The sequence below is a fragment of the Salmo salar genome, chromosome 03 (genome assembly GCF_965601325.2).
Source record: "Salmo salar chromosome 03, fSalSal1, whole genome shotgun sequence".
NCBI lineage: Eukaryota > Metazoa > Chordata > Actinopteri > Salmoniformes > Salmonidae > Salmo > Salmo salar.
Genome location: NC_138293.1, coordinates 98,802,978 through 98,828,823, shown reverse-complemented (window position 1 = coordinate 98,828,823; position 25,846 = coordinate 98,802,978). Strand labels below are relative to the sequence as shown.

Genomic DNA, 25,846 nt, shown 5'->3' with positions numbered 1-25,846 from the left:
AGGTAGGGGTTAGAGATACTGGTTTACCAGAGCTCCCTATTCCCTAAATAGTGCACTACTTTTGACCAGGTCCTTTGGGAAGCATCCTCTGTTTTATGGTGTTATAGTGAGATAATGTTAGGTTTCATTCTTTCTAAACTCTCTTTCCTCCCCTCCCTCCCACTTTCCCCTTCCTCCCCCTTCCTCTCTCTCTCCCTCCTCTCTCTGCCTCTCCCTTCCCCTCTCCCTCCTCCCTCCAGGTTGGGATAGTGGGCAGGACTGGAGCAGGGAAGTCGTCCCTGGCATTGGGAATATTCCGGATTCTGGAAGCAGCGAAGGGAGAGATCTATATAGACGGGATAAACATCGCTCAGATCGGACTGCACGAGCTCCGCTCCAGGATCACCATCATACCACAGGTAACACACACACACATATAATAAACACACACACACACCACAGGTAAAAAAGCACTTACTGCAAGCCTCTGAGATGTCCTCTAACATGGAGGTAATTGGTATGCATGGCAATATATATTCTCTCTCTCTCTCTCTCTCTCTCTCTCTCTCTCTCTCTCTCTCTCTCTCTCTCCCTCCCTCCTCTCTCTCCCTCCCCCCTCTCTCTCCCTCCCCCCCTCTCTCTCCCTCCCCCCTCCAGGACCCAGTGTTGTTCTCTGGGTCTCTGAGGATGAATCTGGACCCCTTCGATGGCTACTCTGATGAGGAGGTGTGGAGAGCCCTGGAGCTGTCCCATCTCAAGAGTTTTGTGTCAGGCCTGCCGGACAAACTCAACCACGAGTGTTCAGAGGGGGGAGAGAACCTCAGGTACACAAACCTCTGTATCCCTCTATTTAACTTTCCTATATCTGTTACTCTCTTTCTCCTCACCCCCCCCCCCCCCCCCCTGATTCCTCCTTGTGATGTCATCTGGTCCTCTCTCTCTCATCCCTCTCTCCTTCTCGTCTTAACTTTCTCATCTATCTCTTCCCTCGCTTCTTCCCTCCTTCCTTCTCTCCTCTCTCTCCTCTCTCATCCTCCACTCTTCCCTCTCTCCTTCTCATTCTTTACCTCTCTTCTCTTCCTTCTCCTCTCTTTGTACCTCCTTCCATCTCTCTCTCTCTGCATGCTGGGAGTGTTTGGTGCATGCAGGGAATTGTGTGAGTGAGTGTGAGTGGTGTGTAGAGTTAGATATCTTGGTTTTTCTTTTATGTTTCCCTTTTTTGGTGCTATCTTTTTTTCTCTCTTCCTATGCATGATTAAGGTTATCATTATTTTTATTTCGTTGTTGTGGTAGAATTAAGTATATGGTTTTTTGTGTGTGGAAATGACCCTGGTTTTGGCAGGGATGGCGACCCACATGGGGACACTTCGGCACGGCTTTAGGTGTGTTACTGAAGCTACCAGGTAGTCCCAGGTAGTGGAGGAGGTGCCCAGTACGAGTGCTGGGGTACAGGAGGGGGTTCATGTGGGGCTAGTCTCCCAGGTAGTGGAGGAGATGCCTGGTACGAATGATGGGGTGCAAGTGGGGAGTGTTGAGAGGGATGTGGTAGAAGGAAGTCAGGGGTCTGTGGACTCAGTTGAGGAGGATCAGGAGAAGGATATGGATATCTCTATTGATAAGATAGTAGCTGGTGACGACTCAATTTACAATCTAGAGGAGGTAAATTGGTTGCTGGATCAGACTTTTGGGAAATCTGTCAAATTGGCAGATTTTTTTGATGTTGATAAGTTTGTGAGGTCAGCTGTGATGTTACAGAAGACGGTGGGGTTAGACCAGTTGAGTGAGTAGAAGCGTTTTCGCTTGAGGAAATGTGTTAATGCTGTCACCGCAGCAAAAGGTGGTGGGAAACGTGGTCAGGTTAAGAGAAAATTAAAATAATGATGTTGATCATGCTTCATAGGGTGTCTTTTTTCTCTTTGGTTTCTCTGTGGTTTCTTCTGCTTTTCCTTTCTCTTTTCTATATGGAGGTACTAAGGGTAGGTTCTCTTAATATTAATGGTGGAAGGGACAGGAATAAGAGGGCTTGGGTAATAAAACAGAAAAGACTTAATGTAATTTTTCTACAGGAGACACATAGTGATGAGGCTAATGAGGTTGACTGGGGTACGTGGTGGGAGGGACAGTATATACTCAGTCATGGTACTAATTTCAGTGCTGGAGTGGCAATTTTGTTTTCCTCAGGCTTAGGGGTGACTGTGGTATCTACAACAGAGATTGTCAAGTGTAGTAGGGTTGAAGGTGTGATATTACTCCTGTGTGTTTCTCTGATCACCATATTGTTACTGTTGATATTCACTTGTCCACGAAGGTCATCACCTTACTGGTATTTTAATGTTAAGTTGTTACATGATGTCATGTTTTGGGAGGGTGTAGTGGAGAAAGGGTGTGCCAGACTGTCGAGGTGTAAATGGGTGCTGCCCCAGCTGTCTTATAGGGGAAGGGTGCTGGTAGCTAATAATCTTGCTGCCTCTACCCTGTGGCACAGACTAATGATTTTACAGCCACCGAGGGGTCTGATACAAGAGCTTCAGAGGACCCTGTGAATTTATTCTGGTCTGGACAACACTGGATTAAAGCTGCAGCCCTGTACCTGCCACTGCATGAGGATGGACAAGGCCTGGTGGACATTTCTTCCAGGATCATGGCTTTCCGGCTTCAAGCAGCCCAGAGACTGTTGTACAGTGACGCTTCAAGCAGCCCAGAGACTGTTGTACAGTGATGGTTCTAGCAGCCCAGAGACTGTTGTACAGTGACGGTTCTAGCAGCCCAGAGACTGTTGTACAGTGACGGTTCTAGCAGCCCAGAGACTGTTGTACAGTGACGGGTTCTAGCTGGGTTGACACAGCCTACACAGTGATGAGGAGAGCGGGCTGTTTGGGCTTAGACAAGCACCTTTTCCTCTTAAAGCTGGAGGGGGGTGATTTGTCTGGCCTGACTCCATTTTATGAGTCTGTTATGAAGGCTTGGAGAGTTCTTGTCGAGTCCCGTAAGCCGGCACGCCACCAGGGATGTGGCTTTTTGAAGAGCCTCTTTTCACAACACTGCCTATTTAAAAGAGGACAGCTGACCTCCAATGGAGGATAATACATGGAGCTATAGCCACCAATATGTATCTGGTACACCTGGACCCTACTGTTGGGGAGGGGTGTCCATTCTGTGCTGAGTCTGACACTCTGGCACATCTGTTCTTACAGTGTCCCAGGTTGGTCGGGATGATTGACCTGATCACTTCTTGGTTCTCAGCTTTGGGAGAGGTTTTCTCTTCCCAACTGTTTCTATTTGGGCTAAAGTACAGGTTATTCGGGGACAGCCTATTACAAACTAGTTAACAATATTGATCTGTTTTGAGTATATGGGGTATTCAGTCTGTTGTGTTTAGTTAGTGTGGAGGAGGATTTGGTGCTATGTTTTTAATCTCTCTCTCTCTCTCTCTCTCTCTCTCTCATCTCTCTCACATCTCTCTCTCTCTAACATCTCTCTCTCTCTCCAGTCTGGGTCAGCGCCAGCTGGTGTGTCTGGCCCGAGCCCTCCTGAGGAAGACCAAGATCCTGGTTCTGGATGAGGCCACAGCTGCTGTGGACCTGGAGACAGACAACCTGATCCAGTCCACCATCAGAACCCAGTTTGATGACTGTACTGTCCTGACCATCGCACACAGACTCAATACTATCATGGACTACACCAGGTAATATACACACAGACTCAATACTATCATGGACTACACCAGGTAATATACACACAGACTCAGTACTATCATGGACTACACCAGGTAATATACACACAGACTCAGTACTATCATGGACTACACCAGGTAATATACACACAGACTCAATACTATCATGGACTACACCAGGTAATATACACACAGACTCAGTACTATCATGGACTACACCAGGTAATATACACACAGACTCAGTACTATCATGGACTACACCAGGTAATATACAGACAGACTCAGTACTATCATGGACTACACCAGGTAATATACACTTCTATACACTGAGTGTACAAAACATCAGGAACACCTACCTAATATTAAGTTGCACCCCCGTTTGCCATCAGAACAGCCTCAATTCATCAGGACATGGACTCTACAAGGTGTTGAAAGCGTTCCACAGGGATGCTGGCCCATATTGACACCAAAATAACAATCCACGTCTCAATTGTCTCAAGGCCTAAAAATCCTTCTTTAACCTGCCTCCTCCCCTTCATCTACACTGATTGAAGTTGATTTAACAAGTGACATCAATAAGGGACCGTACCTTTCACCTGGATTCACCTGGTCAGTCTATGTCATGGAAAGAGCAGGTCTTCATAATGTTTTATACACTCAGTGAATATTTATATACTTTTTTTACATGACATTTTTCCAGAATAATAAAGCAGTGCATGTATTCACTTTTAATAAGTTGACATTACTGGAAACCTGACAGATTGTGGCTGACAATATATACAGTATCAACCCTTTTTTTCTGCATTAAAACATGGTACGGTAGAGAGACAGATCGATACACACATCAGAGTGACTGGTCTTTCTCTCACGCTCTCTCCCTCCCTCTCTCTCTCTCTCTTTCCCTCTCTCTCTCTTTCCCTCTTTCCCTCTTTCTCTCTCTCTCTCTCTCTCTCTCTCTCTCTCTCTCTCTCTCTCTCTCTCTCTCCCTCTCTCTCTCTGTCTCTGTCTCTCTCTCTCTGTCTCTGTCTCCCTCCTTCTCTCCTCTCTCTCTCTCTCTCTCTCTCTCTCTCTCCCTCTCTCTCTCTCTCTCTCCCCCTCTCTCTCTCTCTGTCTCCCTCCTTCTCTCTCTCTCTCTCTCTCTCTCTCTCTCTCTCTTCTCTCTCTCTCTCTCTCTCTCTCTCTCTCTCTCTCTCTCTCTCTCTCTCTCTCTCCTCTCTCTCTCTCTCTCTCTCTCTCTCTCTCTCTCTCTCTCTCTCTCTCTCTCTCTCTCTCTCTCTCTCCAGGGTGATAGTGATGGACCGAGGTCTGATCACAGAGATGGACTCTCCATCCAACCTCATCTCAGAGAGAGGTCAGTTCTACCTGATGTGTAGGGAGGCTGGCCTGGTCTGAGCCCTCCCCAGACAGGATGCTCCTGAATCGGGTAAACCCAGCCATGTCAGCCCCTCCCCACCCCCAGGGCTGGAGGGGCCAGGAGTGATCAAACGGCCAGAGGCAACAGGGCAGTAAAGACTTGAGCTACAGAAATAAAACCAAGCCAAGGCCCTGGTCAAAAGTAGTGCACTCTGTAGGGAACAGGGTGCCATTTGGGACACTACCTTTGTGTAACCCTTCGTTGGACATTAAACTTTTTTAACTTTGAACTACTGGGACAGGATATGACATCATAGGACGCTGCTGACCTCTCATGGCCTTGTGATGAGGCAGTACCATATGACCGATGCACGACGAGAAGAGGAGGATAGGATGAAGGGATGAATGAATGAATGAGAGGGGTGCTTGATAAACAGACGCTCAGCCAGGAAGCAAATTATCAGAAACACACATGTGCACATACACAAAACGCAATACACACACAAAACGCAATGCGCAACACACACACAAAAAGCAATGCGCAACACACACACAAAAAGCAATGCGCAACACACAAACACCTGTTAAATGGTCCTGAAGGGGTTACTAGACTGGTCACCAATCAGACCTGTTAGAGGTGATAAAGGAGTTACTAGACTGGTCACCAATCAGACCTGTTAGAGCTGATAAAGGAGTTACTAGACTGGTCACCAATCAGACCTGTTAGAGCTGATAAAGGAGTTACTAGACTGGTCACCAATCAGACCTATTGTTAAGGGTAATGTGTGTTCTCAGTATAACACCTGTTGTTAAGGGGAATGTGTGTTCTCAGTAAAACACCTGTTGTTAAGGGGAATGTGTGTTCTCAGTAAAACACCTGTTGTTAAGGGGAATGTGTGTTCTCATTAAAACACCTGTTGTTAAGGGTAATGTGTGTTCTCAGTAAAACACCTGTTGTTAAGGGGAATGTGTGTTCTCAGTAAAACACCTGTTGTTAAGGGGAATGTGTGTTCTCAGTAAAACACCTGTTGTTAAGGGGAATGTGTGTTCTCAATAAAACACCTGTTGTTAAGGGGAATGTGTGTTCCCAGTAAAACACCTGTTGTTAAGGGGAATGTGTGTTCTCAGTAAAACACCTGTTGTTAAGGGGAATGTGTGTTCTCAGTAAAACACCTGTTGTTAAGGGGAATGTGTGTTCTCAGTAAAACACCTGTTGTTAAGGGGAATGTGTGTTCTCAGTATAACACCTGTTGTTAAGGGGAATGTGTGTTCTCAGTAAAACACCTGTTGTTAAGGGTAATGTGTGTTCCGAGTATAACACCTGTTGTTAAGGGGAATGTGTGTTCTCAGTAAAACACCTGTTGTTAAGGGTAATGTGTGTTCTCAGTAAAACACCTGTTGTTAAGGGGAATGTGTGTTCTCAATAAAACACCTGTTGTTAAGGGGAATGTGTGTTCTCAGTAAAACACCTGTTGTTAAGGGGAATGTGTGTTCTCAGTATAACACCTGTTGTTAAGGGGAATGTGTGTTCTCAGTAAAACACCTGTTGTTAAGGGGAATGTGTGTTCTCAGTAAAACACCTGTTGTTAAGGGGAATGTGTGTTCTCAGTAAAACACCTGTTGTTAAGGGGAATGTGTGTTCTCAGTAAAACACCTGTTGTTAAGGGGAATGTGTGTTCTCAGTAAAACACCTGTTGTTAAGGGGAATGTGTGTTCTCAGTAAAACACCTGTTGTTAAGGGGAATGTGTGTTCCCAGTAAAACACCTGTTGTTAAAGGGAATGTGTGTTCTATCTGATACAATACAAGTTGACTGCTGACTGAACTAGCCTTTATAGTTTTTTGAGTCCCAAATGGCACTCTATTCCCATTCTAGTGCACTACTTTTGACTAAAGCCTATAGGGAATAGGGTGCCATTCAGGATGTACTCTTTATAAATACACAGTTGAATACTGCTAGTATAACACAACATACTAACTGTAAGGCGAACAGCCTCAACAACTCTCTCATCATCGTCTCTCTTCTCATATAAAGGACTAAGTCAATATCCCCAGGAATTAGTTTGGTACTATATTATAGCAATGTGTATATTTTTATGTTATATTCAACCATTTCTTCCTTTGAGAACAATTCTACACCTCGTCTGACTTGAAACTTGAACTGTCTCCTGTTTATATTCTGTCAAGGTCTATTTCTGAGGTAGCTCTGGTCCAGTTCGTTACGTGAAGCTTGCGGATGCTGAGCATTCAAGCAGGCAACACAAATAACGCCTTGGACCAGAGATATTGTAGGGGTTACAGGGGGACACATTGGTAAAATGTAGTACTGTATTAATATCCTGTTTCTGCTGTTTCTACTTAACAGATATAAATAAAAGCTGTCAATAACACTGAAACAAAGCAGTGGTGTTGTTCCCTCCTGTCCTCCTCACACATATTACTGCCTGGATTACACCACATAATACTGCCTGGATTACACCACATAATACTGCCTGGATTATACCACATAATACTGCCTGGATTACACCACATAATACTGCCTGGATTACACCACATAATACTGCCTGGATTACACCACATAATACTGCCTGCATTACACCACATAGTACTGCCTGGATTAAATCAAATAATATTGCCTGGATTACACCACATAAAACTGCCTGGATTAAACCACATAATACTGCCTAGATGACTCCATATAGTACTGCCTGGATTACACAACATAATACTGCCTGGATTACACCACATAATACTGCCTGCATTACACCACATAATACTGCCTGGATTACACCACATAATACTGACTGGATTACACCACATATTACTGCCTGGATTACACCACATAATACTGCCTGGATTACACCACATAATACTGCCTGGATTACACCACATAATACTGCCTGCATTACACCACATAGTACTGCCTGGATTAAATCAAATAATATTGCCTGGATTACACCACATAAAACTGCCTGGATTAAACCACATAATACTGCCTAGATGACTCCATATAGTACTGCCTGGATTACACAACATAATACTGCCTGGATTACACCACATAATACTGCCTGCATTACACCACATAATACTGCCTGGATTACACCACATAATACTGACTGGATTACACCACATATTACTGCCTGGATTACACCACATAATACTGCCTGGATTACACCACATAATACTGCCTTGATTACAGCACATGGAACTGTCTGGATTACACCAGATGATACTGCGCTGATTACACTACATAGTTCTGCCTGGATTACATCACATAATACTTACTGGATTACAACAAATAATACTGCCTGGATAACTCCACATTGAACTGCCTGGATTACACCACATAGTACTGCCTGGATTACACCACATATTAATGCCTGGATTATACCACATAGTACTGCCTGGATTGCACCACATAATTCTGCCTGGATTACACCACATAGTACTGCCTGGATTACACCACATAATACTGCCTGGATTAAACCACATAGAACTGCCTGGATTACACCACATAGAACTGTCTGGATTACACCACATATTACTGCCTGGATTACACAACATAATACTGCCTGGATTAAACCACATAGAACTGCCTGGATTACACCACATAGAACTGTCTGGATTACACCAGATAATACTGCCCGGATTACACTATTCAGTACTGCCTGGATTATACCATTTAGCACTGCATGGAATATGTCACATAATACTGCCTGGATTACACCACATAATACTGCCTGGATTTGACCACATAATATTGCCTGGATTACAACACATAGCACAGGGAGGCTGTATCAACATGGACTGATGTGTGTCAGCGTCTTTATACCTCTTTGTTTTTCTCCGTCACTCTCCATCTCTTCCTCTTCCTCCGTCAGTCTGGGGTGATGTTCCATCTGTGGCCACAAGGTGGAGTGAGAGGATCATGTAGAAACACATAGAACACCAACCAGTACCATTGAACAACACACATCTTTCAGTTCAAAGTAAATGTTTATTCTGTTCTTCTTCTCTCCAAAGTCTCAAAAATAAAAATACACAGAAAATAAACAGTAAAGTCTATTTAGCGTTGCAGCATAATTGATCAGTACATTCACGTAACAAAAGACAGATAAACCATAACATGCACTTCCCCCACCTCCATGGTGTTATATCATTATACAATATGGAATCAGGCTTGTCTTACAAAAACGTTGACCAGTCTGTGGATATGGCCCATGTGTGGTTCATATCCTCTAGTTAAGCCAGTGGCCAGCGCCGTGCTCCAACCTGCTACTACTGAATGAGGCATCAGAACACAGAACAATAAAAACATTTATTTAACCTTTACTTAACTAGGCAAGTCAACAAGGTGAGTCCCAAATGGCACCATATCCCAAAATGAAACGTCCCTTTTTCAGGACTCATCACAGTAGTCCCTAATGAGGACTCATCACAATGGTCCCTAAAGAGGACTCATCACAATAGTCCCTAAAGAGGACTCATCACAATAGTCCCTAAAGAGGACTCATCACAATAGTCCCTAAAAAGGACTCATCACAATAGTCCCTAAAGAGGACTCATCACATTAGTCCCTAATTCATTTGAGAAAATAACTTTGAAGCTTTCAAAGATTTCCACAGTTAACCAGTACATGCACATTCGCTAAAACGATAAAATATGCAAAAACAGTAGGTCAAAAATCCACTCCACAGTGGCCTATCAACTTGAAACTTGTCATCACTATCATGGACGTCTCTAAGATGAACCACACTAAATGTTTTACTGATATCTCTAAAAAACAAGGACACTATTAACAAATCATTAATTGCATATGTAAAACTAATGTTCAAAACCGTCTGGAATCATCTTCTCCTTTATGAACCATACATCAGATTCACCTCAGATTTTTATCTTTAATAGTTTTGAGAAAAGAATAGTTGCTACATTCAAAAATGGCCGCACTCTACCTATAGATGTATGTTAGCACACATGCTAATGCTAAAAATACTTTAAACATCTACTCATGAACCATAGATCAGATTGACACTAGATTTGGTATATAGACTCAATGAATTATCCTCTAAAGAATTTGAGAATGATTACTTGTTGTAATCATTGTCGGCCACTAGATGAAATGCTCTTATGTAGTTGATTTGCAAATCCAATCAGCTTTCCACATTGATTTAATGTCATCACATTTATGTTTTGGGTTGAAGTGAAGAGGAAACTACATTGATTACAACCAGGGATGGGGAAAAATGTCAAAATACAACAACAAAAAATAACATAAAGATCAATGTTTGAAAAATAAACTACCAAATACTCGTATTTTGATGTGTATTTCATTAAAATGCATGTATTTTGTATTTTAAAATACAGAAATACATTAGCCAATAGCAGGCCCCAACAGCAACAACCTTCTCAGTAATGGTTACAGAAAAAGTTTACTTGCTATGACTGTGATACAGTATGTTGTTGTTCATCTGCCTTAGTTTAATGCACTGAAGTCACTCTGGATAAGAGTGTCTGATAAATGACCAAATTTAATAGTGAAAATGAACATACCAAAATGAAATGCAATGTGCTAGGGCAAAAAACTAAAAGGTTCCCCCTTCAGGGTCCCCAGGACCAGGACTAGAGGACCCTGATCTACAGTATGGTACAGTAGCTTTCCCAGAAGCCTGGTGCAGCTCTGGGTGGAACTCTGGATCCACCTTCTATATCAATCTTGGTATCCCTAGACTCCCTGGCGGCGATGCCCTGATACATCATTACATTTTCCTCGTGGGTGGGACAGCCCGCCTGTTCCAGGAAGTTGCTCAGTGACATGTCCGCGGATGAATGACCACATATGATCATGAGCAACCCCCTGCTGATGCGATAGGTGTTGACCGGGTCGAAGCTCCTCAGGTCCTCGTGCTGGGTCACATAGACCTTATCCACTGTCATGTCAGGACGCATACTGATGATGAGGCGGTCCATGTTGCTGGTATCTATGTTACCAGTGTTGTACTTCCTGACATATTTAGGCATGGAATCAGATGCTGTGAGGTGGAGGTTGCCCACCTCATAGAATGGGTAGCCATCATCAGGAAGCAGCCTCATGCAGACATTGTTTTCACACTCACGTCTGTTCAGGAAGCGATGGAAACCAAAGTCTCCCTCTTTGGGGTCGTGATCTGCAAACATCTGGTTGTCATCGTCGAAGCCGATGTAATCGTTGGCGAACCAGAAAAGGAGCTTGAGTCCGTGCCTGGGTGAGGGACGACCAAACCTAGAAGCTCTCAGCTCCTCCATATTGTTCAATGTTCGAACCATGGTACCCCTGGGGGAGAGAGAGAGAGGGATAGAGGGGGATAGAGAGAGAGAGAGAGAAAGAGAGAGAGAGAGAGAGAGAGAAGGATGGATAGAGAAAGAGGGATGTAGAGAGAGAGAGAGAGAGAGAGAGAGAGGGATAGAGAGAGAGAAAGAGAGAGAGAGAGGGATGGATGGAGAGAGGGAGAGAGAGAGAGAGAGGGATGGATAGAGAGAGAGGGATGGATGGAGAGAGGGAGAGAGAGAGAGAGAGAGAGAGAGAGAGAGGGATGGATGGAGAGAGGGAGAGAGAGAGAGAGAGGGATGGATAGAGAAAGAGAGAGAGAGAGAGAGAGAGAGAGAGAGAGAGAGAGGGATGGATGGAGAGAGGGAGAGAGAGAGAGAGGGATGGATAGAGAAAGAGAGGGAGAGCAAGAAAGAGAGAAAACAGACAGCATTAAACAATACAGTTCATGGTGATATAGTTAAGTTACCTTCCATATACAGTATAAGCCTCTGCTAAGAGGTCTGGACCTTTATGGCACAGGAGTGCACTAATGTAGCTGTTCCCTACATCACTACGCTGGCAAAAGTGTTACAGGCTGTTTAATTTTATTTTTATATTTCGAGGTCGGATGATAGCATGTAGGACACACCAATTGATGTCACCTCGTTAGTTAGTATGTGTTACACCTGTGCTGGCTTGTCCATCTCGTTAATTGGAAGGTGCTTCACCTGTGCTGGCCCAGGTGATATTTAAGAGTGGCTGGCCCAGGTGATATTTAAGAGTGTCTGGCCCAGGTGATATTTAAGAGTGGCTGGCCCAGGTGATATTTAAGAGTGGCTGGCCCAGGTGATATTTAAGAGTGGCTGGCCCAGGTGATATATAAGAGTGGCTGGCCCAGGTGCTATTTAAGAGTGGCTGGCCCAGGTGCTTCTTAAGAGTGGCTGGCCCAGGTGATATTTAAGTGGCTGGTGTTCCTAATGGTTTGTACAGTGTATAAATATATATACTTGATTACAACTGTTGTTGTATCTGATCATAAACAACTCAAGACTGGAGAGCAGACCTAGATGAACTCAGATTAGAGGAGACCTAGATGAACTCAGATTAGAGCAGACCTAGATGAACTCAGATTAGATCAGACCAAGATGAACTCAGATTAGAGCAGACCTAGAAGAACTCAGATTAGAGCAGACCTAGATTAACTCAGATTAGAGCAGACCTCGATGAACTCAGATTAGATCAAATAAAGTATCAAGTTGTTAATTGTGAGCTAGATTCGGGCATATTCCTTCCAAGAGAGCAAATTTACAAAAATATACATCACAAACTAGATCTAACTTGTATAGTAAGGACAGACTAGATCTAACTTGTTTAGTAAGGACAGACAAGATCTAACTTGTTTAGTGAGGACAGACTAGATCTAACTTGTTTAGTGAGGACAGACTAGATCTAACTTGTTTAGTAAGGACAGACAAGATCTAACTTGTTTAGTGAGGACAGACTAGATCTAACTTGTTTAGTAAGGACAGACTAGATCTAACTTGTTTAGTAAGAACAGACTAGATCTAACTTGTTTAGTAAGGACAGACTAGATCTAACTTGTTTAGTAAGGACAGACTAGATCTAACTTGTTTATTAAGGACAGACTAGATCTAACTAGTTTAGTAAGGACAGACTAGATCACAAAAAAACACATCATAAAATGTTTTTACTGTACCTGGTGTTTTAAAATAAATGTAATCTCTATTTTCTGGTGCTCGATGTCCGTGTAGATCTGTATGAGGCCGTGTGAGAAGTTGATTTGATGATCTGCAGGCTTTGCTGCCTGTGTGTGTGTGTGTGTGTGTGTGTGTGTGTGTATCATTATTTACGCTGGGGGCAGGACTTCCCATGAAGAGCCCAGAGTGTTCAGGAAATGATACTGAAAGTAATCTTAGTCCTGGGCTGTGTTCCAAAGTCCTTCCCTACTTTCTGCCTCCTCGATTCATAAAGCGTCTCCGAGTTGGAGTTATGATCTAGGATCAGTTTTAATCCTTATAATCATAATGAAAGAGATTACATGGACGGGGGACCTGATCCTAGACCAGCATTCGTCTGAGACCCAGATGTTTGAGCTACAGCCAAGGGCTCCAGCCTTTTCTCCTTTTAGGGACCCATGAGCTATGGTTTCTCCTCTTTGGGGGACTAATTACATTAAACTAGCACTGCAGAACTGACTGCATTAGTGTCAGTCAGTGGCAACCAGTATTTCAAATCAAATGAACCTGTTGGGGGTAGGGGGCAGTATTGACACGGCCGGATAAAAAACGTACCGATTTAATCTGGTTACTACTCCTGCCCCGTAACTAGAATATGCATATAATTATAGGCTTTGGATAGAAAACACCCTAAAGTTTCTAAAACTGTTTGAATGGTGTCTGTGAGTATAACAGAACTCATATGGCAGGCAAAAACCTGAGAAGATTCTGTACAGGAAGTGCCCTCTCTGACAAGATCTTGTTCTTCTTGTCTCTGTTTATTGAAGACTGAGGATCTTTGCTGTAACGTGACACTTCCTACGGCTCCCATAGGCTCTCAGAGCCCGGGAAAAAGCTGAATGATATCGAGGCAGCCCCAGGCTGAAACACATTTGCGCTTTTGGCAAGTGGCCGATCAGAGGACAATGGGCTTAGGCGCGTGCACGAGTCGACCCCATGCTTTATTTTCAAATAATAGCAAATAGTAATTCAGGGCCTGTTATAAGCCCCTCCTATTTTTTACTTGCCTGTTTTGCATGTTATTTTTTTCATGTTAGTATTTTTACAACATTAGCACCTGTTAGAGGTGTTGAAGAAGTTACTAGACTGGTCACCAATCAGACCTGTTAGAGGTGTTAAAGGATTACTAGACTGGTCACCAATCAGACCTGTTAGAGCTGATAAAGGGGTTACTAGACTGGTCACCAATCAGACCTGTTAGAGCTGATAAAGGGGTTACTAGACTGGTCACCAATCAGACCTGTTAGAGGTGTTAAAGGAGTTACTAGACTGGTCACCAATCAGACCAGTTAGAGGTGATAAAGGAGTTACTAGACTGGTCACCAATCAGACCTGTTAGAGCTGATAAAGGAGTTACTAGACTGGTCACCAATCAGACCTGTTAGAGCTGATAAAGGAGTTACTAGACTGGTCACCAATCAGACACAACAATAAACTAAACCAGAGGCTTAAACAAGATCAAAATATACTATAATCTCAAAATGCAGACAGGTTGTGTGATTTGGTTCCAACTCCAAACTATGTACTGTACCTGTTTGTGACACCTAAAGAGATTGTGTACAGATTAGTACAAAAACAGGTATGGAATAACCAAAGAGTTTACTGAATTCCTTGGAGTCATTAAAACTAATTTTTCAACCTCTCCACAAATTTCTTGTTAACAAACTATAGTTTTGGCAAGTCGGTTAGGACATCTACTTTGTGCATGACACAAGTAATTTTTCCAACAATTGTTTACAGACAGATTATTTCACTGTATCACAATTCCAGTGGGTCAGAAGTTTACATGCACTAAGTTGACTGTGCCTTTAAACAGCTTGGAAGATTTCAGGAAATTATGTCATGGCTTTAGAAGCTTCTGATAGGCTAATTGACATAATTTGAGTCAATTGGAGGTGTACCTGTGGATGTATTTCAAGGCCTACCTTCAAACTCAGTGCCTCTTTGCTTGACATCATGGGAAAATCAAAAGAAATCAGCCAAGACCTCAGGATAAAGATTGTAGACCTCCACAAGTCTGGTTCATCCTTGGGAGCAATTTCCAAACGCCTGAAGGTACCACGTTCATCTATACAAACAATAGTACGCAAGTATAAACACCATGAGACCACGCAGCTGTCATACCGCTCAGGAAGGAGACACGTTTTGTCTCCTAGAGATGAACGTACTTCGGTGCGAAAAGTGCAAATCAATCCCAGAACAACAGCAACGGATCTTGTGAAGATGCTGGAAGAAACAGGTACAAAAGTCTCTATATCCACAGTAAAATGAGTCCTATATCGACATAACCTGAAAGGTCGCTCAGCAAGGAAGAAGCTACTGCTCCAAAACCGCCATAAAAAAAGCCAGACTACGGTTTGCAACTGCACATGGGAACAAAGATCATACTTTTTGGAGAAATGTCCTCTGGGCTGATGAAACAAAAATAGAACTGTTTAGCCATAATGACCATCGTTATGTTTGGAGGGAAAAGGGGGAGGCTTGCAAGCCGAAGAACCAATCCCACCCGTGAAGCATGGGGGTGGCAGCATCATGTTGTGGGGGTGCTTTGCTGCAGGAGGGACTGGTGCACTTCACAAAAAAGATAGCATCATGAGGAATGAAAATTGTGGATATATTGAAGCAACATCTCAAGACATTAGTCAGGAAGGTTAAGCTTGGTCGCATATGGGTCTGAAATGTATTTGGCTAAGGTGTATGTAAACTTCTGACTTCAACTGTAAATGTCTTCAATAAGATCCTTGCTATAACCTGATTCTGAGGGTTGTTAAGGGGAATGTGTGTTCTCAGTATAACACCTGTTGTTAAGGGGAATGTGTGTTCTCAGTAAAACACCTGTTGTTAAGGGGAATGTGTGTTCTCAGTATAACACCTGTTGTCAAGGGGAATGTGTGTTCTCAGTAAAACACCTGTTGTTAAGGGGAATGTGTGTTCTCAGTAAAACACCTGTTGTTAAGGGGAATGTGTGTTCTCAGTAAAACACCTGTTGTTAAGGGGAATGTGTGTTCTCAGTATAACACCTGTTGTTAAGGGTAATGTGTGTTCTCAGTAAAACACCTGTTGTTAAAGGGAATGTGTGTTCTCAGTAAAAACCCTGTTGTTAAGGGGAATGTGTGTTCCCAGTAAAACACCTGTTGTTAAAGGGAATGTGTGTTCTATCTGATACAATACAAGTTGACTGCTGATTGAACCAGCCTTTATAGTTTTTTGAGTCCCAAATGGCACTCTATTCCCATTCTAGTGCACTACTTTTGACTAGGGCCTATAGGGAATAGGGTGCCATTCAGGATGTACTCTTTATAAATACACAGTTGAATACTGCTAGTATAACACAACATACTAACTGTAAGGCGAACAGCCTCAACAACTCTCTCATCATCGTCTCTCTTCTCATATAAAGGACTAAGTCAATATCCCCAGGAATTAGTTTGGTACTATATTATAGCAATGTGTATATTTTTATGTTATATTCAACCATTTCTTCCTTTGAGAACAATTCTACACCTCGTCTGACTTGAAACTTGAACTGTCTCCTGTTTATATTATCTGTCAAGGTCTATTTCTGAGGTAGCTCTGGTCCAGTTCGTTACGTGAAGCTTGCGGATGCTGAGCATTCAAGCAGGCAACACAAATAACGCCTTGGACCAGAGATATTGTAGGGGTTACAGGGGGACAGGCTGGTAAAATGCAGTACTGTATTAATATCCTGTTTCTGCTGTTTCTACTTAACAGAGTGAGATAAATAAAAGCTGTCAATAACACTGAAACAAAGCAGTGGTGTTGTTCCCTCCTGTCCTCCTCACACATATTACTGCCTGGATTACACCACATAATACTGCCTGGATTACACCACATAATACTGCCTGGATTATACCACATAATACTGCCTGGATTACACCACATAATACTGCCTGGATTACACCACATAATACTGCCTGGATTACACCACATAATACTGCCTGGATTATACCACATAATACTGACTGGATTACACCACATAATACTGCCTGGATTATACCACATAATACTGCCTGGATTACACCACATAATACTGCCTGGATTACACCACATAATACTGACTGGATTACACAACATAATACTGACTGGATTATACCACATAATACTGCCTGGATTATACCACATAATACTGCCTGGATTACACCACATAATACTGCCTGGATTACACCACATAATACTGCCTGGATTATACCACATAATACTGCTTGGATTATACCACATAATACTGCCTGGATTATACCACATAATACTGTAGAAACACATGGAACACCAACCAGTACCATTGAACAACACACATCTTTCAGTTTAAATGTTTATTCTGTGATTCTCTTCATAGTTTCGAAAATACAAATATATAGAAAATAAACTGAAATGTCTTTTTAGCGTTGCAGCATAATTGATCAGTACATTCACGTAACAAAAGACAGATAAACCATAACATGCACTTCCCCCACCTCCATGGTGTTATATCATTATACAATATGGAATCAGGCTTGTCTTACAAAAACGTTGACCAGTCTGTGGATGTGGCCCATGTGGGGTTCATATCCTCTAGTGAAGCCAGTGGCCAGCGCCGTGCTCCAACCTGCTACTACTGAATGAGGCATCAGAACACAGAACAATAAAAACATTTATTTAACCTTTACTTAACTAGGCAAGTCAACAAGGTGAGTCCCAAATGGCACCATATCCAAAAATGAAACGTCCCTTTTTCAGGACTCATCACAGTAGTCCCTAAAGAGGACTCATCACAATAGTCCCTAAAGAGGACTCATCACAATGGTCCCTAAAGAGGACTCATCACAATAGTCCCTAAAGAGGACTCATCACAATAGTCCCTAAAGAGGACTCATCACAATAGTCCCTAAAGAGGACTCATCACAATAGTCCCTAAAGAGGACTCATCACAATAGTCCCTAAAGAGGACTCATCACAATAGTCCCTAATGAGGACTCATCACAATAGTCCCTAATGAGGACTCATCACAGTAGTCCCTAAAGAGGACTCATCACAATAGTCCCTAATGAGGACTCATCACAATAGTCCCTAAAGAGGACTCATCACAATAGTCCCTAAAGAGGACTCATCATATTAGTCCCTAAAGAGGACTCATTACAATAGTCCCTAAAGAGGACTCATCACATTAGTCCCTAATTCATTTGAGAAAATAACTTTGAAGCTTTCAAAGATTTCCACAGTTAACCAGTACATGCACATTCGCTAAAACGATAAAATATGCAAAACAGTAGGTCAAAAATCTTCTTGTCATGAACCATAGAACCAAATGACACCAAATTCAGAATGTAGAGGCCCATGGTACATCTTAACCTAGTTTGAGAAACACTAAGGGTCAACAGATTTTAAATCCCTGTAAATCCACTCCACAGTGGCCTATCAACTTGAAACTTGTCATCACTATCATGGACGTCTCTGAGATGAACCACACTGAATGTTTTACTGATATCTCTAAAAAACAAGGACACTATTAACAAATCATTATTTGCATATGTAAAACTAATGTTCAAAACCGTCTGGAATCATCTTCTCCTTTATGAACCATACATCAGATTCACCTCAGATTTTTATCTTTAATAGTTTTGAGAAAAAAATAGTTGCTACATTCAAAAATGGCCGCACTCTACCTATAGATGTATGTTAGCACACATGCTAATGCTAAAAATACTTTAAACATCTACTCATGAACCATAGATCAGATTGAGTCTAGATTTGGTATATAGACTCAATGAATTAGCCTCTAAAGAATTTGAGAATGATTACTTGTTGTAATCATTGTCGGCCACTAGATGAAATGCTCTTATGTAGTTGATTTGCAAATCCAATCAGCTTTCCACATTGATTTAATGTCATCACATTTATGTTTTGGGTTGAAGTGAAGAGGAAACTACATTGATTACAACCAGGGATGGGGAAAAATGTCAAAATACAACAACAAAAAATAACATAAAGATCAATGTTTGAAAAATAAACTACCAAATACTCGTATTTTGATGTGTATTTAATTAAAATGCATGTATTTCGTATTTTAAAATACAGAAATACATTAGCCAGTTGTCACAGGTGTCGTAGGGTAGAGACCAAGATGCAGCAGGAAAATGTATACTCATCTTCTTTTATTATGGTGAAGAAGGAAAACACATAAACGTATACAAAACGAACTGACAGTCTCATCAGGCAAAACAGCTAAACAAGAACAATCTCCCACAGATTGAAAAACAAACTCCTAATTATAGGACCCTCAATCAGAGGCAACAATAACCAGCTGCCTCCAATTGAAGGTCCAACCCCAATTAACTAAACATAGAAATATACTAACATAGAACAATGACTAACAAACCCCGGACTAATAAATCAAATACCCCTCTACCTAAACACATACACAAAACACACACCCTGAACCACATAAAACAAACACCCCCTGCAACGTCCTGACCAAATTACAATAACAAATAACCCCTATACTGGTTAGGACGTGACACCAGTAGCAGGCCCCAACAGCAACAACCTTCTCAGTAATGGTTACAGAAAAGTTTTACTTGCTATGACTGTGATACAGTGTGTTGTTGTTCATCTGCCTTAGTTTAATGCACTGAAGTCACTCTGGATAAGAGTGTCTGATAAATGACCAAATTTAATAGTGAAAATGAACATACCAAAATGAAATGCAATGTGCTAGGGCAAAAAACTAAAAGGTTCCCCCTTCAGGGTCCCCAGGACCAGGACTAGAGGACCCTGATCTACAGTATGGTACAGTAGCTTTCCCAGAAGCCTGGTGCAGCTCTGGGTGGAACTCTGGATCCACCTTCTATATCAATCTTGGTATCCCTAGACTCCCTGGGGGCGATGCCCTGATGTGTAATTAAATTTGGCTCGTGGGTGGGACAGCCCGCCTGTTCCAGGAAGTTGCTCAGTGACATGTCTGCGGATGGATGGCCGCATATACTCATGAGCAACCCCCTGCTGATGCGATAGGTGTTGACCGGGTCGAAGCTCCTCAGGTCCTCGTGCTGGGTCACATAGACCTTATCCACTGTCATGTTTGGACGCATACTGATGATGAGGCGGTCCATGTTGCTGTTATCTATCTGACCAGCGTAGTCCTCACTGACATATTCAGGCATGGAATCAGATGCTGTGAGGTGGAGGTTGCCCACCTCATAGAATGGGTAGCCATCATAAGGAAGCAGCCTCTTGCAGACATTGTTTTCACACTCACGTCTGTTCTGGAAGTGATGGAAACCAAAGTCTCCCTCTTTGGGGTCGTGATCTGCAACCATCTGGTTATCATCGTCGAAGACGATGTAATCGTTGGCGAACCAGAAAAGGAGCTTGAGTCCGTGCCTGGGTGAGGGACGACCAAACCTAGAAGCTCTCAGCTCCTCCATATTGTTCAATGTTCGAACCATGGTACCCCTGGGGGAGGGAGAGAGAGAGGGATAGAGGGGGATAGAGAGAGAGAGAGAGAGAGAGAGAGAGAGAGAGAAGGATGGATAGAGAAAGAGGGATGTAGAGAGAGAGAGAGAGAGAGAGAGAGAGAGAGAGATGGATAGAGAGAGAGAGAGGGATGGATGGATAGAGAGAAAGAGAGAGAGGGATGGATGGATGGATAGATAGAGAGAAAGAGAGAGAGAGAGAGAGATGGATAGAGAGAGAGGGATGGATGGATAGAGAGAAAGAGAGAGAGGGATGGATGGATAGAGAGAAAGAGAGACAGAGAGAGAGAGAGAGAGAGAGAGAGAGAGCGGCAGAGAGAGAGAGGGGGAGTGAGAGAGAGGGATGGAGAGAGAGAGAGAGAGAGAGGGGGATTGATGGATGGATGGATGGATAGAGAGAAAGAGAGAGAGAGAGATGGATGGATGGAGAGAGAGAGGGAGAGAGGGATGGATGGATAGAGACAGAGAGAGAGAGAGATGATAGAGAGAAAGAGAGCGAGAGCGAGAGCGAGAGCGAGAGAGAGGATAGAGGGATAGAGAGAGAGAAAACAGACAGCATTAAACAATACAGTTCATGGTGATATAGTTAAGTTACCTTCCATATACAGTATAAGCCTCTGCTAAGAGGTCTGGACCTTTATGGCACAGGAGTGCACTAATGTGGCTGTTCCCTACATCACTACGCTGGCAGAAGTGTTACAGGCTGTTTAATTTTATTTTTATATTTCGAGGTTGGATATTAGCATGTAGGACACACCAATTGATGTCACCTCGTTAGTCAGTATGTGTTACACCTGTGCTGGCTTGTCCATCTCGTTAATTGGAAGGTGATATTTAAGAGTGGCTGGCCCAGGTGATATTTAAGAGTGTCTGGCGCAGGTGATATTTAAGAGTGGCTGGCCCAGTGCTTCAGTTGTCTTGATAGATGTGGATTGTTAGCACTGTTGGATTCTGGGTTAAACGTGGAACATTGCTGTACTAGAGACATGATAGATCAGAAGTAATACTATAGTATCTGAGGGGTGATAGAGACTGGTTGTTACATCAGAAGTGAAAGGTTATCTGTAGGAGCCAGATGGCTTTGGAGTGTGCTGGGTGGACGGGAGGAAGTCACGGGAGTGCGATAGGGGATACGGGTGGAGAGCTTTGGATTAGGCATCAAGGGGGTTGAGGACAGGACAGGTAAGGGAGACGGAACGGTTTATTACCCTATCGCTTCGTCTTCCTGTCAAACCATAAAAGTTTAAAGGATTGGAGAGAAGGAGGAGTGCCTACATTGGAGTATACAGTGGGGAGAACAAGTATTTGATACACTGCCGATTTTGCAGGTTTTCCTACTTACAAAGCATGTAGAAGTCTGTAATTTTTATCATAGGTACACTTCAACTGTGAGAGACGGAATCTAAAACAAAAATCCAGAAAATCACATTGTATAATTTTTAAGTAATTAATTAGCATTTTATTGCATGACATAAGTATTTGATACATCAGAAAAGCAGAACTTAATATTTGGTACAGAAACCTTTGTTTGCAATTCCTGTAGTTCTTGACCAGGTTTGCACACACTGCAGCAGGGATTTTGGCCCACTCCTCCATACAGACCTTCTCCAGATCCTTCAGGTTTCGGGGCTGTCGCTGGGCAATACGGACTTTCAGCTCCCTCCAAAGATTTTCTATTGGGTTCAGGTCTGGAGACTGGCTAGGCCACTCCAGGACCTTGAGATGCTTCTTACGGAGCCCCTCCTTAGTTGCCCTGGCTGTGTGTTTCGGGTCGTTGTCATGCTGGAAGACCCAGCCACGACCCATCTTCAATGCTCTTACTGAGGGAAGGAGGTTGTTGGCCAAGATCTCGTGATACATGGCCCCATCCATCCTCCCCTCAATACGGTGCAGTCGTCCTGTCCCCTTTGCAGAAAAGCATCCCCAAAGAATGATGTTTCCACCTCCATGCTTCACGGTTGGGATGGTGTTCTTGGGGTTGTACTCATCCTTCTTTTTCCTCCAAACATGGCGAGTGGAGTTTAGACCAAAAAGCTCTATTTTTGTCTCATCAGACCACATGACCTTCTCCCATTCCTCCTCTGGATCATCCAGATGGTCATTGGCAAACTTCAGACGGGCCTGGACATGCGCTGGCTTGAGCAGGGGGACCTTGCGTGCGCTGCAGGATTTTAATCCATGACGGCATAGTGTGTTACTAATGGTTTTCTTTGAGACTGTGGTCCCAGCTCTCTTCAGGTCATTGACCAGGTCCTGCCGTGTAGTTCTGGGCTGATCCCTCACCTTCCTCATGATCATTGATGCCCCACGAGGTGAGATCTTGCATGGAGCCCCAGACCGAGGGTGATTGACCGTCATCTTGAACTTCTTCCATTTTCTAATAATTGCGCCAACAGTTGTTGCCTTCTCACCAAGCTGCTTGCCTATTGTCCTGTAGCCCATCCCAGCCTTGTGCAGGTCTACAATTTTATCCCTGATGTCCTTACACAGCTCTCTGGTCTTGGCCATTGTGGAGAGGTTGGAGTCTGTTTGATTGAGTGTGTGGACAGGTGTCTTTTATACAGGTAACGAGTTCAAACAGGTGCAGTTAATACAGGTAATGAGTGGAGAACAGGAGGGCTTCTTAAAGAAAAACTAACAGGTCTGTGAGAGCCGGAATTCTTACTGGTTGGTAGGTGATCAAATCAAAATCCAACGAAATCAAATCCCTGACGAAGGCCATACAGACGAAACACGTCGTATTTTTTAAACTTTGTTTCTATTGAACATGCCATACAAATAAAGGCATTAATTATATGAAGAGTGCCTTGGTCCCCCTTTCTATTTGATGTCCTATTCACCCCTTTTACCAAAGAGCACCTTCTGTCTACCAACATTTACTATTGTGTACCTTAGTAGCGCTTCCCTTCCTCCTCTTTCTAATAGTGACAATAGGACAGTTGTTATCGTTGGCCTAAAATAACTGTGGTAACCTAGTAACGTGAGCCCTCTTGACGATTATCATGAAACGTCATCAACATGAACAGCCCAGCAGGTTTGAGCACATTTTCATTTAGAAGAATTTGGCAGCACATCCATCAAGAGACAATACACTGTATTTGAGTCCCAAATGCCACCCTATTCCCTATATAGTGCCCTTCTTTGGAACAGGACCCAATATGGAATAGGGTGTCATTTGGGACCACGCCTGGATGAGTCAAGTGTTAGTTTGAAATACAATCTCCTGAAGGATCCAGGAACATGACACTTAAGGGGGAAAAAATATTTAACTACATGACAATAAATGCAAAGTTTAAATAGTTACAAAACAGTATACAACTCAATATTAGGAAGGTGTTCCTAATGGTTTGTACACTCAGTGAATAAATATATATACTAGATTACAACTGTTGTTGTATCTGATCATAAACAACTCAAGACTGGAGATCAGGCCTAGATGAACTCAGATTAGATCAGACCTAGATGAACTCAGATTAGAGCAGACCTAGATGAACTCAGATTAGATCAGACCTAGATGAACTCAGATTAGAGCAGACCTAGATTAACTCAGATTAGAGCAGACCTCGATGAACTCAGATTAGATCAAATAAAGTATCAAGTAGTTAATTGTCAGCTAGATTCGGGCATATTCCTTCCAAGAGGGCAAATTTACGAAAATATACATCACAAACTAGATCTAACTTGTTTAGTAAGGACAGACTAGATCACAAAAAAACACATCATAAAATGTTTTTACTGTACCTGGTGTTTTAAAATAAATGTAATCTCTATTTTCTGGTGCTCGATATCCGTGTAGATCTGTATGAGAAGTTGATTTGATGATCTGCAAGCTTTGCTGCCTGTGTGTGTGTGTGTGTGTGTGTGTGTGTGTGTGTGTGTGTGTGTGTGTGTGTGTGTGTGTGTGTGTGTGTGTGTGTGTGTGTGTGTGTGTGTGTGTGTGTGTGTGTGTGTGTGCGTGTGCGTGCGCCAGAGTGTTCAGGAAATGATACTGAAAGTAATCCTAGTCCTGGGCATGGCTGTGTTCCATAACACAAAGTTCTTCCCTACTTTCTGCCTCTTCGATTCATAAAATGTCTCCGAGTTGGAGTTATGATCTAGGATCAGTTTTAATCCTTATAATCATAATGAAAGAGATTACATGGACGGGGGACCTGATCCTAGACCAGCATTCGTCTGAGACCCAGATGTTTGAGCTACAGCCAAGGGCTCCAGCCTTTTCTCCTTTTAGGGACCGGTGAGCTATGGTTTCTCCTCTTTGGGGGACTAATTACATTTAAACTAGTACTGTAGAACTGACTGCATTAGTGTCAGTCAGTAGCAACCAGTAATTCAGGTTCTGTTATAAGCCCCTCCTCTTTATTTCTTGCCTGTTTTGAATGTTATTTTTGCATGTTACTTTTGTTCCTCCTTTAGCACCTGTTAGAGGTGTTAAAGGAGTTACTAGACTAGTCACCAAAATACCTGTTGGGGATCTGATCCCGGTATTGGGATTTATTGTCAAGAGACCATGGCGGGAAATTCAAAACTGCAAGAATCTAATAATTTCAATTTCTCAAACAATCAACTATTTTTCCCCATTTGAAAGATAAACATCTCCTAAATCCAACCACATTGTCCGATTTCAAAGAGGCTTTACGGCGAAAGCATAAAGTTAGGTTATGTTAGGAGAGTACATTGAAAATAGCTGTGTGTAATGTTTTGTCAATTCAAAGACAGGCGTCACCAAAAGCAGATAACCAGCTAAAATTATGCACTAACCTTTGACAATCTTCCTCAGATGACACTCCTAGGACATTATGTTATACAATACATGCATTTTTAGTTCCATCAAGTTCATATTTATATCCAAAAATAGCATTTTACAGTAGCGGTGAAATTCTGAATTTTTTTCCCCTCAAATGCTTCCGGTGAATCAACGCTACAATTTACAAAATTACTATTCGAAAACATTGGTAAATTATAATATTGTCATTCAAAGAATTATAGTTTAACATTTCGTAAATGCTACTGCATTGCCAGATTTCAAAATAACTTTACTGGGAAATCACACTTTGCAATAAACGGGGTGCTGTGCTAAGAACAATAGGCTAGGATATACAGGTTAGCACCATCTTGTAACCATCTAATATCAATAATACTATTGTCAATAATCCCTTACCTTTGATTATCTTCATCCATTGGCACTTCCAGGAATCCCAGGTCCACAACAAATGTGGTTTCTTTCGACAAAGTTCATAATTTATGTCCAAATAACTCCAAGTTGTTCCATGTTGTTAGCGCTTCGGTAGGCTACTCAAAAGTAAGGCGGGGGGGGGAGTCACGACGAAAAG

General features: G+C 42.6%; 3 protein-coding genes across 3 annotated transcripts in view; 1 reads left to right on the top strand and 2 right to left on the bottom strand.

The window, feature by feature from the left end:
* Positions 1-5,926, top strand: part of LOC106601939 (multidrug resistance-associated protein 1) — a 67,895-nt gene extending 61,969 nt beyond the window's left edge. Inside the window, exons 28-31 of the mRNA XM_045715883.2 lie at positions 240-398; positions 637-803; positions 3,470-3,664; positions 4,936-5,926. Coding sequence (XP_045571839.1) covers positions 240-398; positions 637-803; positions 3,470-3,664; positions 4,936-5,044 — 630 coding nt within the window. The 3' untranslated portion in view covers positions 5,045-5,926. The remainder of the gene's footprint in view (positions 1-239; positions 399-636; positions 804-3,469; positions 3,665-4,935) is intronic.
* Positions 5,927-8,981: 3,055 nt separating this feature from the next.
* LOC106602018 (uncharacterized) lies at positions 8,982-13,127 on the bottom strand. Its single transcript, XM_014194461.3, has 2 exons — positions 13,008-13,127; positions 8,982-11,314 (listed from the first exon to the last, which is right to left on the bottom strand). The coding sequence occupies exon 2, from the start codon at positions 11,305-11,307 to the stop codon at positions 10,639-10,641; it is 669 nt and encodes a 222-aa protein (XP_014049936.3). The 5' UTR covers positions 11,308-11,314; positions 13,008-13,127; the 3' UTR covers positions 8,982-10,638.
* Positions 13,128-19,181: 6,054 nt separating this feature from the next.
* Positions 19,182-24,373, bottom strand: LOC106602070 (uncharacterized). The gene is made up of 2 exons (XM_014194527.3): positions 24,258-24,373; positions 19,182-20,496 (listed from the first exon to the last, which is right to left on the bottom strand). The coding sequence occupies exon 2, from the start codon at positions 20,487-20,489 to the stop codon at positions 19,821-19,823; it is 669 nt and encodes a 222-aa protein (XP_014050002.3). The 5' UTR covers positions 20,490-20,496; positions 24,258-24,373; the 3' UTR covers positions 19,182-19,820.
* Between the last annotated feature and the right edge of the window lie 1,473 nt (positions 24,374-25,846).

What these genes read in the sequence shown, in the direction of transcription:
- LOC106602018 (XM_014194461.3), bottom strand. Translation starts at nt 11,307, where the DNA reads ATGGTTCGAACATTGAACAATATGGAGGAGCTGAGAGCTTCTAGGTTT.
- LOC106602070 (XM_014194527.3), bottom strand. Translation starts at nt 20,489, where the DNA reads ATGGTTCGAACATTGAACAATATGGAGGAGCTGAGAGCTTCTAGGTTT.